A 12,074-nucleotide genomic window follows, 5' to 3' on the forward strand; every position below is an offset into this window, starting at 1 on the left:
AGATCTGGTCATCACCGATATGACCAAAAAATCCCCCTTGGGCCTCAGGGTGGCAAAGGATCTGAATTCTTGGTCTGGAGAGGCTGCCCTGGATTTTCTTTTCCAGAGCTTCTGGGAAAGAGAGCAGTTTCCAGCCACAACTGCCTGATGATAGACACCCCCATTTCAGCCAAAGGAGAGTAAGTCTGTCTGAGTACCTTTTGGGTACTATCTGGCTAAGACCTGTTTTGTTCTGTCTTTATATACTGGCATCTGGACTCCCAGAATTATGAAATGTTGAAGGGCATAAATTTTGGGAGTAAGGTCTTCTGGATGCAGAAGACCTGGATGTCTTAAGACACATCTGGTTCTTTGTGCCAGTTGGCACAACTCTGGGCATTCCAGAGTATAAATCTAGGTGTCTTTTTAAAAAATACCATCTGGCTTAAAAAAAAAAAAAGAAAAAGAAGAAGAAACTCTGTTTGGATTCTGGGAAGGAACTGACAACTTCCCTCAGGGCTAGTCTAAAATTTCTAGATAGCCCTTGGTCTGTGTTAAATGTTTTGTTTTATGTTGTAACTGCTCAGTCAATGTCTGTGTTTTATGTGCTATTTGTCTGTCCTGTTGGTTCAGAGCTCTGCTAAATTAAGAAATTTGGGAGTTAGTTAAAATTTACTTGTGATTTTAAACTTTAAAAACTGGCACTTTTGGGTAGTTTAAATTGAGGCATATCTTGAGTGGAGCTACCCTAGATAAGGCCTCTGGAGAACTAATGGAATTTATACTAATTGCTTTGAACTCAGGGTGGAGAAAACATCTGATTAGAATAATTTTTAAAATTGTGTAAAATAATTTTACTGTCACCTTTGCATGCCAGATTTGTTCTGAGTATTCTTTTGGGAAGTTTTTAATTGTGGAAATAATTTTACTGTTGCCTTTGCAGGCTAGATTTAGTAATCTTTGAATGTAAGATCTTAAGAACTTGGGTAAAGTTCTGGTAACTTCAAAGGGGTCACTTCTTTCAAATTAGGGTCTGACTTTTCTAAAAGCTTCAACACAAAGTTGAAGTTTAGAAAAAGACCATTGGGAAGGGCAGCCATGTGAAATCCTCCCCCACCCCCAACCCAGTAGAGGTTGGGTCGGGTAGGGATATTTTGTCTCCAAAGGTTAAGATTAAATTCACCCCCACTGCTCTCTGCTACTCCAGCTACAGACCACCTCGTTAAGCCTGGGGGCAGGTTAGCTCCCCTTCTCTCCCTCCTGTTTCTTTGGAGGTGGAGTGGGAGGAAGGCAGTCACGTGGAATTCCCCCCCAACCTAAGTGTGCTCCAACCTCTTTCTGCAGAGGCTTGGCTTTGGCAAAATATTTCAAGAGATAGGCCCAATTTTAAGTTAATTGATCTATAATTTGGTAAGGCTGTTTCTAAAGGTTTAAAGGATATTTTTAAGAATCTTTCAGATTCTTTTCTGTAGAATTGGATATTCTGTATAAGTTTAATTGATTGTATCATGAGGTTATGCCCATAGTTTTTCCTTGTCCTTTTGAAAATGTTTCTGTTAAATATGAAAGCTAACTTGTGAACTTACTGAAACAAATTTATTACTGTTATCAATATGAGGTTATGGTATTTCTAAAAGTTTAATATTTTTAAGAACCTTTTGGATTCTTCTATGTGATATTAGGATGTTCTGTGTAGGATAGTCTTAAGTTTTAATTGATTGTATTAGGTCATCCTGAGGTCATTTAAAGAGCCTCTGAAAATAATATTTTTTTTGTCCTTTTGAAAATGTTTCTGTTATGGAAAATATGTAATTTGGAATATTTGTCTATGTATTGGGCATTTTTAATGGCAAACTGATTCACTTATGGGAACATCTGCTTAGATATGAAAGAAGTGAACTTATTGAGACAAATTTTTACTGTCATAAATATATGATTATGGTAAATATCTGTTTAGGATATGTCTGAAACTTGGTTAATAGAATTTGTTATTAGAAGTAAAATTCTTTGGGGTTATAATTAATGCTATTTGGGAATTTTAAAGCTCTACCCTCTGACAGTTAGTGGGACAATTATCTAGAGTTAAAATGAATTAAAGCTATTTTATCCTGTTTTGCTGAAAGTTAAGTTTTAACTGCTTATATTATGGTTGTGAACCTGCATTTTTTCCTCCAGTAACTAATTCCTATGATCAGAGCAATGATCAATATAAACTGTTAATGCAATTCAGTTATGTCATACCTTGCTAGTTCCAGTCTGGTTATATGTTATACGTGGTTATGTGCAATCGTTATATCCTAAACACTTGGCAAATGGGTATTTATCCTGATCATCTATCTGTTACTGAATATTTGTGTCTGTGGATATTCAGGTTTTTAAATAATGAGAGGAAAAAAACCTAATTGCTGTTTTATCTATTGGGAAGCTGCTGGCCAATTCATACTGGCCTCTTCACGTTTTATATCAGTCTGTTCTAACCTTCATTTGTCAGATTTATAATTTTTGTTCTAGATTTTGGTCAATTACAGGTATTACCTTGCTTCTGAAACATGGTGAGCCCATCTGAAGCTTTGGTAGCAGGCAGCACGGCCACGCCCATCCTTCCCCTCTCTGGACAGGTCTCCCCAGCAGAAAGCAGGGCTCCTGATATAATTTGGACTGGGGAATATATATACTGGGGAATGGGGAAGTGTTTGAAATTATTGTTAAAATTTTAACTGTATTACTGTATTTAAGATTTGTTAAAACTGTTTAACTATTGCTGTATGTTTGAAGGATTTTTAGGAAACTTACTGTACTAGTCTGTTATGTGGAATAGTCATTTGATAATTTATTTTCCATGTAAAAAAAGGGAGGAAGGAAACTGATTGAATCTGGTCAGGAAATTGGGAAAAACTGATGTGTTTTCCTTAGATATTTCTGCCCTGCTCCCTATTTCATTAATTCAGATTGAATTGGAAATTATTTAACTTCTTGCTTAAAATTTAGTGGACTATGACTTGCGGGTTAGGTTTTAACGTTGAAATCCCTTATTCTGCTGGAATTGCCCTGGCAGACTCAATTTTTGCGATTATTCTTTAGAAACAACCAGAAATCAGACACTTCTCCTGGGACTAGCTGTCTCTCTGATCTGATTCCACTCCTGTAACCCCAGTTCCTTAATTAGTATTTCAGTGTTTTGATATCAGGCCTCTAATAGTTTGGGGTTGCCTGCCTTGGTCTAACTGCATAATTTGCTCAGAAATCTGTTTCCTAAGTAGTAGCTCCTGTTGTACAGAGAGGGGACAGGTGGAGGTACTCCAGGCCCCACTTTTTCCCTCTTTTGGAGTCCCTGACAGACTTGGGGGTGCCCATCTTAGGATGGGCAGCAGGACTGTCTTGAGCACTGATACTCAGCAGAGGCTGTTAAATGCACAAATGATCCCGGACCTAACTCACAGTGAACTGTCCATCTCAAACTGAATTCTCTGGCTGAGATGCTCCCCAACTGCAGAGGACCTGAACAGAGAGGCCTGTATGTCTCCCTAAATGAGGAATGCTGTTTAATGCTAATACTCTGCGGTTATCAGGGAGAGACTAGTCCTTGCCATAAGTCCTTGCATTTTTCTAGTTTTATTTTGGTTTATTTGCTTATATAGTGTTGGTCAAAAATTCTGGTGCTAAGACCTTCTAGAGGAAGGTAATTCAATAATTTGAATATTCAGAAGAGAGTGTGGAATGTTATGCCACAGTTCTCAGTTTCCATAATTATCCTGACCCAGTCCTGACTCAGTTTCCCTTCTTCTCAAGGCTCCGTCCCTGCAAAACCTCCCCTCCCTTTTTATCAGAATGTTTGATAAAGATAAAACATCTTATGTTTTAGAATATCAGGATGCCTCTTCCTATCCCAAGCTATTGTAATGTCAGATACTGTCTTATCAAGATGCCTCTCCCCATGTCTGGGGTGCCTCCCCCTGATCATGTCACTTCATCTCTGGAGGCTCACCCCACCCTGTCAGAATCCTGTTCCTGCTCTCAGCAGCCTGACTCTGCCCCTACCTCAGTCTACCCTCTGCATCTGAGCCACATGTATATAGGTCACTGGGAACTCACATTGTTTGCTGGGTTCTTGGAGATGATAGTCTCGTTCAGCCCTGGGACCATACCATGGATCCATTTAGTTCCAGTAAATCTCTCCATTAAATAAATTATTAAATACTCTCTAAATACTCTTTATCTTGCTCAGTTTCTCCAGCACTACATAGGAAAGATTTAGGGCAGCTGGGTGACACAGTGGATAGAGTAACAGGCCTAAAATCAGAAAAAACCAGAGGAAAACATCAGTTCAAATTTGGCCTCACATACTTACTAGTTGTAAGAATATAGGCAAGTCATTTAATCCTGTTTGCCTCAGTTTCCTCATCTATGAAATGAGTTGGAGAAGGAAACAGCAAACCAGTTCAGTATCTTCATCAAGAAAAGCCTAAATGGGGTCACAAATAGTTTGACATGACTGAAAAGATTGTATAAGAATAAAAGAATAGATTTAGAACTGAAAGGGACCTTCTAATTCAGTTCCCTTGTTTTATAGAAGAAACTGAAACTCAAAGAGGATAAATGACTTGCAATGAGTGGCATAGCTAATATGTATCTGAGGCAGAATGTGAATCTAATTTTTCCAGAGTCCAGGTCAATTGTCCTATCCCTTATACCATGACTCTTTAATTGTTATCTATAATGGTACTTATATTTACATCCTACAAATCAATAAAATATAATCAATATTTAATAAATATGCACTGTTTGCAAGACCCTAAAAGTACAAATATTTTTCAAAAAATTTTGTCTTAAGAATGTAAGAGAGAAATGGCATTTACATAAGCAGTTATAATATATGACATTAGTAGAGGAGAGATCCAGGCAAAATGTTCTTAAAAAGTATGAGAAGGGTAGCTAGATGGCTTAGTGGATGGAGCATCAGCCCTGAAATTAGGAGGACCTGAATTCAAATTCAACCTCAGACACTTAATACTTTCTAGCTTTGTGATCCTGGGCTAGTCATTTAGCTCCAATTGCCTCATCAAAAAATATTTTAAAAAATATGAGGAGGGTATATTTTCATGTTTTGAGAGGTCTTTATGGAAGAGACAGCATTTGACCTAAGCCCTGAAGGGAAAGATTTTAATAGTGGAGTTGGAAAATAAATGAATTCTAGGCAGGAAGAATAATCTTTTTAAAACCCCAGAGATGGGAGATTTCCTGGTCTTTAAATATAATAACTAATAATTATGTTTGATTAGAACATACTATATATAAATGGAAGTAAAATAAAATAAGCCTAGAATGGTGGCTGCAACAGTCAGGTTTTGAAGAGCTTTAAGTGCTGGTCTAATGTATTTGTAGTTTATTCTTTAGAGATCTATTTAGGACTCTGAGCAGAGAAATAATATGGTCAGGTCTGTGCATTTAAAAGACACAGATGTGGGAACTAGGATAGTGATAATACTATCACTGGAGGGAATGAAATATAAGATATGTAGAAATAGGATTGGACTACTAGTATTGGAAGTCCAAGTGGATTTGGCAGCTAATTAAAGGTAGGCATGATGAGAGAAAGGAAAAAAATTAAAGATCCCTCTAAGTTTTTGAACTTAGGTGACTAGGAGGATAGTGGTACTATCCTTAGAATTAATCAATTTATTAGCATTTATTTACTAGCATTTATTAAGCACTTTGTATATGTCAAGCACTGTGCTAAGTATGGGTAGTTTTAAAAAAGGGAAGTTGTGTGTAAAGGGGAGTGGAATGTCAGAATATGGGAAAGATGAGTCCTATTTGTAAAGAGTTTTAAAAGTAAAGGAGGAAGAAGAGGAGGAAAATAAGAATTATTTTATATTTGCTCCTGGAAGTAAAAAGCAGTCGCTAGTTCTTCCTTCAAGCAGGCGGATTTGACCTGAACTGGCAAAGACTAAATGACCTCATGTCAATTATAATTATAGAGGGAGTTTTTGGTTGAGATATTGGTTAAAGTCCTTTTAAATTCTTAACATTCTGAGTCTATTATATAGTATGATCTTGTAGCAATTTATAGAATGATTTAAAGTAGAAAATAAGGCAAATAAGATCATTATCATGGAAGGCAAGAGAGGAGAGATCTTTCTCCCTCCAGCCTCTCCTTCCCCAGGAAATGTATGATCTTTTGTTCCAAATGCTACAGAAACCTTGATAAGGTTGATGATTGAGAAGACATTATTGAATTTGGTAAAGAGAAGATAATTAGTAGGTTTTGAAAGAACAGCTTCTGTACAGTAGTTGGGAAAACAGATCATTAAAAAAGACAAGTACTGGGAACTGGAGGGAGGAAGTATAGCAATATATTAACTATGAAGAATATGGTATTGAAAAAAGAGATTAGATGGAAGCTAGAAGGCATTATGCCCCCAAATCCATCTAATTTTCATTATTATTTCAACTTTTTCCATGCTAATTTTTCATAAAATTATATAATTCTAGAATTGGAGGGGACATTAGAGAGCCATCAAGAAAATCTTTTACTTTAAATGTGCTTACTCAAAAGAACAAAGTATGGATATATAATAAAGTGAATTATAGATCTTATTATAAGAAAAACAAATTTGATCTTATAGTGTCATCAAGACTTGAGGGAATGGAATTTATGGCTAGAAAAAGCCTCTTATTTGTGAACAACTATATGGATTAAAAGGAGAGGTAGACCATTGTATATTAAAAAGAAATATTTTGTAAGTAAATCCAGGAAGCAAAACGGTATGAAGAAAAATCACAGTAAAAGTCAATGAAGCCAAAAACACATATTATAATGTCATTGGAGTATACTATACATTACCTACAGAGAAAGAAAAAAAAAAATAGAAGAGAAATTGGAAACCGATTGCTAGTACAGAGGAATGATAGAAAAGATGGGACCTCAATTATTTAGACATCTGCTTCTCAAAGCAAAGCAATGAATAATATTTTCTTTACTTCCTTCAGTGATCATTTTAGCCTTCATAAAATGTGAGATTAAACAAAGAGAAATTCTATTCTAGATCTTATTCATATTATAAAGGAAGGACTGATTATTAGAATGGAGATGATGATTCTTTAGAGGAATTGATTATTTTATCTTAGAATTTTAGGTAAAAAAGAACAAGAATAACTTAGAATACTCTGAAGTATGTTCTGACTTTGAGAACAGATATCTAAGCTGAATCTTATATACTAATGTTCTAAAGAGTAAGTCAACGGAGGAGGGATTACAAAATTTTAAAGACACAAAGAAAAATGCTGATGATGAAAAAAATGGAAATTTACTCAGAGAACCAGTGGATAAAAGAGAATTAATCAAAGTAAAAAAAATTTAAAAGCCCAACAACCCAGCAACATATGCAGAAATAAATGTAAGGAAAAATTATGAGAAGATGAATGTACCACTGTACTTATAAGAATAATACAGACATGCTAAAGCCCTGAAAGATATTAGACTCTCATGGAAAGTAAAGGACAACAAAAAGTGATATGTAAGTATTTAAACTAGCCTAGGGTAAAGAGGAGATTCAAAGAAGGAAAAAAAAAAAACCACCTCTCAAATATGTAGAAAAGGTAATAGATTAAATAATTGAGGGAAATAGAAAGTATCCAGCTACCCTAATGTTCAGGTCACCAAATCTTGTTGAATTTCAGGGTAATGAAAAAATTCAGTGATTTTAATTGATGAACAACTGTTAATGATTTTTGAAAGGTTGTGTTTAATAAAAGAGATGAAACAAAATTGAAAGAAGACAAATATCTTGATTCTCAAAAAAAAAAAAAAAAAAAAAAAAAGGAAAAACCTTTGGGCCTGCAAATCTTAGGTTCATATACTTGACTGATTAGTATGAATCTGAGACCTATATTTAAAAATGCAACTTGGAGCAAATATATTTTCAAGCTTGCCAACTAATCCTTATATTTTTCTTTTCTTTATCTCTCAGGTAGCATTCATTCAAAACCTGGTATTTTGTGTAGAAAGAGTTTACCGTGTACCTGACTTTGGTATCTGGGAAAGAGGAAGCAAATACAATAATGGCAGCACAGAGCTACATTCCAGGTAATTTCCAGAGTTCTAAGTGCTGTTTGATTTAAATGTACAAAATTTGAATATGAATAGGAAATCAAAAGAGTACATCAGAATAGTTTCTATGGTAATTTTCCAACTCATTTTTATATACATAATGAAGATGAAATTCACTTAAAATTAAAGCATGTGTACCAAATTGACTGCTGTGGTAGCTGAATTCACTGTCCTCAAATGGAACCAGAAAAAAATTGGAATTTTCCCCATCTTGGCTTATAGAATTCAATCTGCACAGTTGATCCAGCATCTGAACTTCCCTAAAGTCTCTCAATTACGCTTTGAAAGTCTAAGTATGTCATTTCCTAAAAACAAAATATGAAGGATTTTATATTCCCCCTTACATTTTTAATTAAATTTATTTAAATTAAACTCAACACTAAATATTATTTTGGGGAGACTGAATAGTATAGTAAAACAAAAGGGCAAAAAGTATTGATTCAGAATATTTGGTTCAAGATCTGACCTACAGTTGTAGGGCATAGTATTTTACTCCTTACCCTGTTTTCTCATCTGTTTAAAAAAGAAAGGGACTATTGGGTCCTATGATCAATAAGATGGAGAACTAGAACTTTTTTCCAAGGTCCCAATAACTCAGAAAAATCCTTAGAATACACCAGAGGTAGAGTTAAATACATAGATATGAAAGCAAGAAATCCTATAAAGATAAGAGCCTTTTGAATTACCATTGGTGAATGCTAATCCTTAACACACTAAAATCTCTCTCCCATCAGCCTCTACATACTGACAGGATGAACAAACCAACCCATTGGCTTGGGTTTTGGCACAGTAGTTCTAACTGTGCTACAGACACTTTGGTGAAACTCCCTCCTCCTTTTTCACTCTATATACTTTATTGTAAAAAGCAGCAAACATTGTCTCTTTCCAGTCATGTGGGGAAAGTGGGTTGCCTCACAGATTAGGAAACCCCAGGATTATAAGGAATGTGCTCAGAACATTTACCTTACTTTGCTGTTACCATGCATAAAGCACTTATTCCTTCTAGGCAAAAAAAAAAAAAAAGAAAAAGAAAGAAAGAATGGGATTCAGGGTTGGAACTGGGCAAGGAGTTAACATACAATGGCTGTACCTGGCCTTAGAGAAAGATAAGTGAAATCCATCTGGGATCAGTTTTTTAAAAAAGAGACCAAAGCTAGTAGACTCACAAAGTGAGAGGAGGCCGAGTCTAATCCTGTGGGTATATATCCACTATCAAAAGGAAAGGAGTTAGAAAGTATATATTGAGAATGTAAGGGAAAAGGCTAAAACCAAAAAGTATTTCAAGAAGAAAATTTGATAAAAAACCTAGAGCACAAGCAGATGAGATAATGGAGAATATGTTAAAATTAGAAGATGTTTCTGTGGTAAAGAAAGCCTAGAGTCAAGATTGTAACCTGGAGAGGAATGAAGACACAGTTGGCCTGAATGTTCTCCAGAAAACAGAGGTTCTTTAAGGAATCAGCTAATTAGAGGAAGAAACCATAGGGCAGAGGCTATTTATAGTGTGAGGAGTTCAAGAGATTTCTCAGGAAAAAGGAATGGAATATAATATTCCACATAAGGGAATGGCAAATTAAATTCTGAAAAACAAAGGATCTCAAAATGGAACCCAAACTGATATACCCATCAAACCTGAGCTTAATGATCCAGGGAAAAAGATGGACTTTCAGTAAAAGATAGGCATTTGGGACATTAATCCCAATCTCCCCACCCCATCCCTACCCAAGATAATTAGAATATTTAACTTTCAGACATCTTAAACAACCAAAATGGAAGAAAGATAAAAAAATATATAACCACAGAAGAAAGAATAAGTAGTAAAGTAAAGTAGAGGTTTTTTGGTGTTTTGTTTTTTAAGAGAAAGACAGACTATAGGGTTAAAAAAAAAAAAAACAACAAATGAAAATGGAATTTAAAGAAGTAGAGGTAAAGTAGCAGACCTAAAGCCCATCTTACCTATAGATATATATTTTGTGGGGCCAAATTGCAGAATAGGAATCAGGATGCTTATATGAAGAGCTAAGAGATGGATCATAGAGAGGAATGTGTTATATATCCTGAGCAAGTCTGTGAATGAATAGCAAAGGGAAGATATAAGTCCTTTAGTCTCAGCAAAAAGAGGAGATAAAGGAGAATGAGAGAGATGGCAAAAGGGAGAAGAAGAAATGATTGGGGGGAGGGTCTTTTCTATTGATGAATCCTTACATGGAACAAGAAAAATATGTTTATAATGAAAAATTATTATCTTCTGGTGGATTTTTATTTGGGGAGGTTTAGTGCATAAGAAGACTATTTTCTCTGAAAAAAACTTTTTATTCCTCCATGGATAGCATCTTGCTTTAGTGAGAAGTGAAATTAGAGTTCCTGAGGTAAACAACACTGAAAAGTATGGGGAAACTGGACCTGAGGAGAAAATTGCATGTTATTAATTATTGGGATGACATATGGTAGAAATATATCACATGGTTTTAGATGCAAGATAGTATCTGTCATGGGGTATTCTTTTACTCATAATCTTTTTTTCCCCAAGTACTAGAAGATTGAGGCATAGCACAGAAAAAAGAAATACAAGATCCCCTAAGGCAAGAAAATTAGGTGTCACAGAAATAGATAGGAGACACTATAGATAAAACTTTGGACTTATGGTCAAGAAGACCTGAATTCAAATCCTTATAACCTTAGGTATTCACTATTTGTATAATTGTGGCTAAGCCATTTATTCTCTTTGTGCCTCAATTTTCTCCTCTGCAAAATGTATATAATATCACCTACCTTTTAGTATTATTGTGAAGATAAAATGAACTACTATTTGTAAAGCACTTTGTAAATCTTTAAGTGCCATATAAATGATAGCAATTATTGAAGTCAATGACACAAAAATTATGTAGAAGAAAGTAATCAGTTTAAAAGTTTAAATTCTATGAAGAACACGGAGATTCAAAATGGAATAAATAATATAAACCATGAATGAAAACAATTTTCAATTCAGATTAGATAGAAAGGTAAGTGAATTTAATGAAAGAAAAAAAGGTAAAGAAATCTTTAGAAAAAGTCAAGGAGTCCATGTCATCAGAAACAAATCTAATCAAAAAATCTGACAAAGAAAATCAAAGAGCACTTTGAAATAACTGCTTAAGTAACAGGACAAAAAAGGAAGGATTATATAACTAAATGAAATAAAGAAAAAGAAATCAACAGGTTAAAATAAATAAAACTTAATACTCAGGAAAGAACAAATAGAACAGGGAAAAGGAAAAGGAAAAGAATGCCTATGGGAATGGGATTACATTAAATTGAATGAAGCAAAAGTAATCATAGAAATAAAGCACTAAGTTAAAAGAGGAAGAATAAAAAGAAATACTAATTAAAAGACAATAGCATTGGCACAAATGAAGGAAAATATAAGCCTAACTCATGATTTTAAATGTGAATAGAATAAGTAAACCAATAAAATGAAAGAGTGATAGATTAACTAAGAAAAGACAATCCTTTTTTGCTAATAGTAACATCTAAAAGGCAAAAGCATGTGTTGAATACATATGAGAGACTTGAATAAAATTATATCTCATGAATCAAAAAAGTTCAGAAATTGCAACTATGCTATCAGAATCAAAAATAAAAATTTACTGTTTGAGCAGATAAACAAAGAAATTACATATTTAAAAGAATCTTTTACTCTGAAGCATGTCAGTATTAAATTTATATATTCCAAATGACATAGCACATGAATCCATAACTGAAAAAAACAACAAACTTGCATAATGACATCATACATTGTTATCTAATTATAATAAGTTATCATAATATTATCTCAAAATCTGACAAAACTAATCAAGATAACCAAAAGAAAATAATGAATTGAACAAATTGTAAGAGACTATGGAGCTAAAAGTCTTGCAGCATATTCTGAATATATAAGGAATGTATGTATTTCTCAATACTATGTGATACTTTTACAAAGATTATCTGTACTTTGGAGGCAGGA

At 34.3% G+C, this 12,074-nt stretch overlaps 1 protein-coding gene across 6 annotated transcripts in view; it reads left to right on the forward strand.

The window, feature by feature from the left end:
* Positions 1–12,074, forward strand: part of PHKB (phosphorylase kinase regulatory subunit beta) — a 254,816-nt gene that overhangs the window by 89,951 nt on the left and 152,791 nt on the right. For all 6 annotated transcript variants that reach the window (XM_031954432.1, XM_031954430.1, XM_031954428.1 and 3 more), the window contains one exon: positions 7,950–8,065. In XM_031954432.1, the coding sequence (XP_031810292.1) occupies positions 7,950–8,065 (116 nt within the window). The remainder of the gene's footprint in view (positions 1–7,949; positions 8,066–12,074) is intronic.

This window comes from Sarcophilus harrisii, chromosome 2 (genome assembly GCF_902635505.1).
Source record: "Sarcophilus harrisii chromosome 2, mSarHar1.11, whole genome shotgun sequence".
In the NCBI taxonomy this organism is placed as follows: Eukaryota; Metazoa; Chordata; class Mammalia; order Dasyuromorphia; family Dasyuridae; genus Sarcophilus; species Sarcophilus harrisii.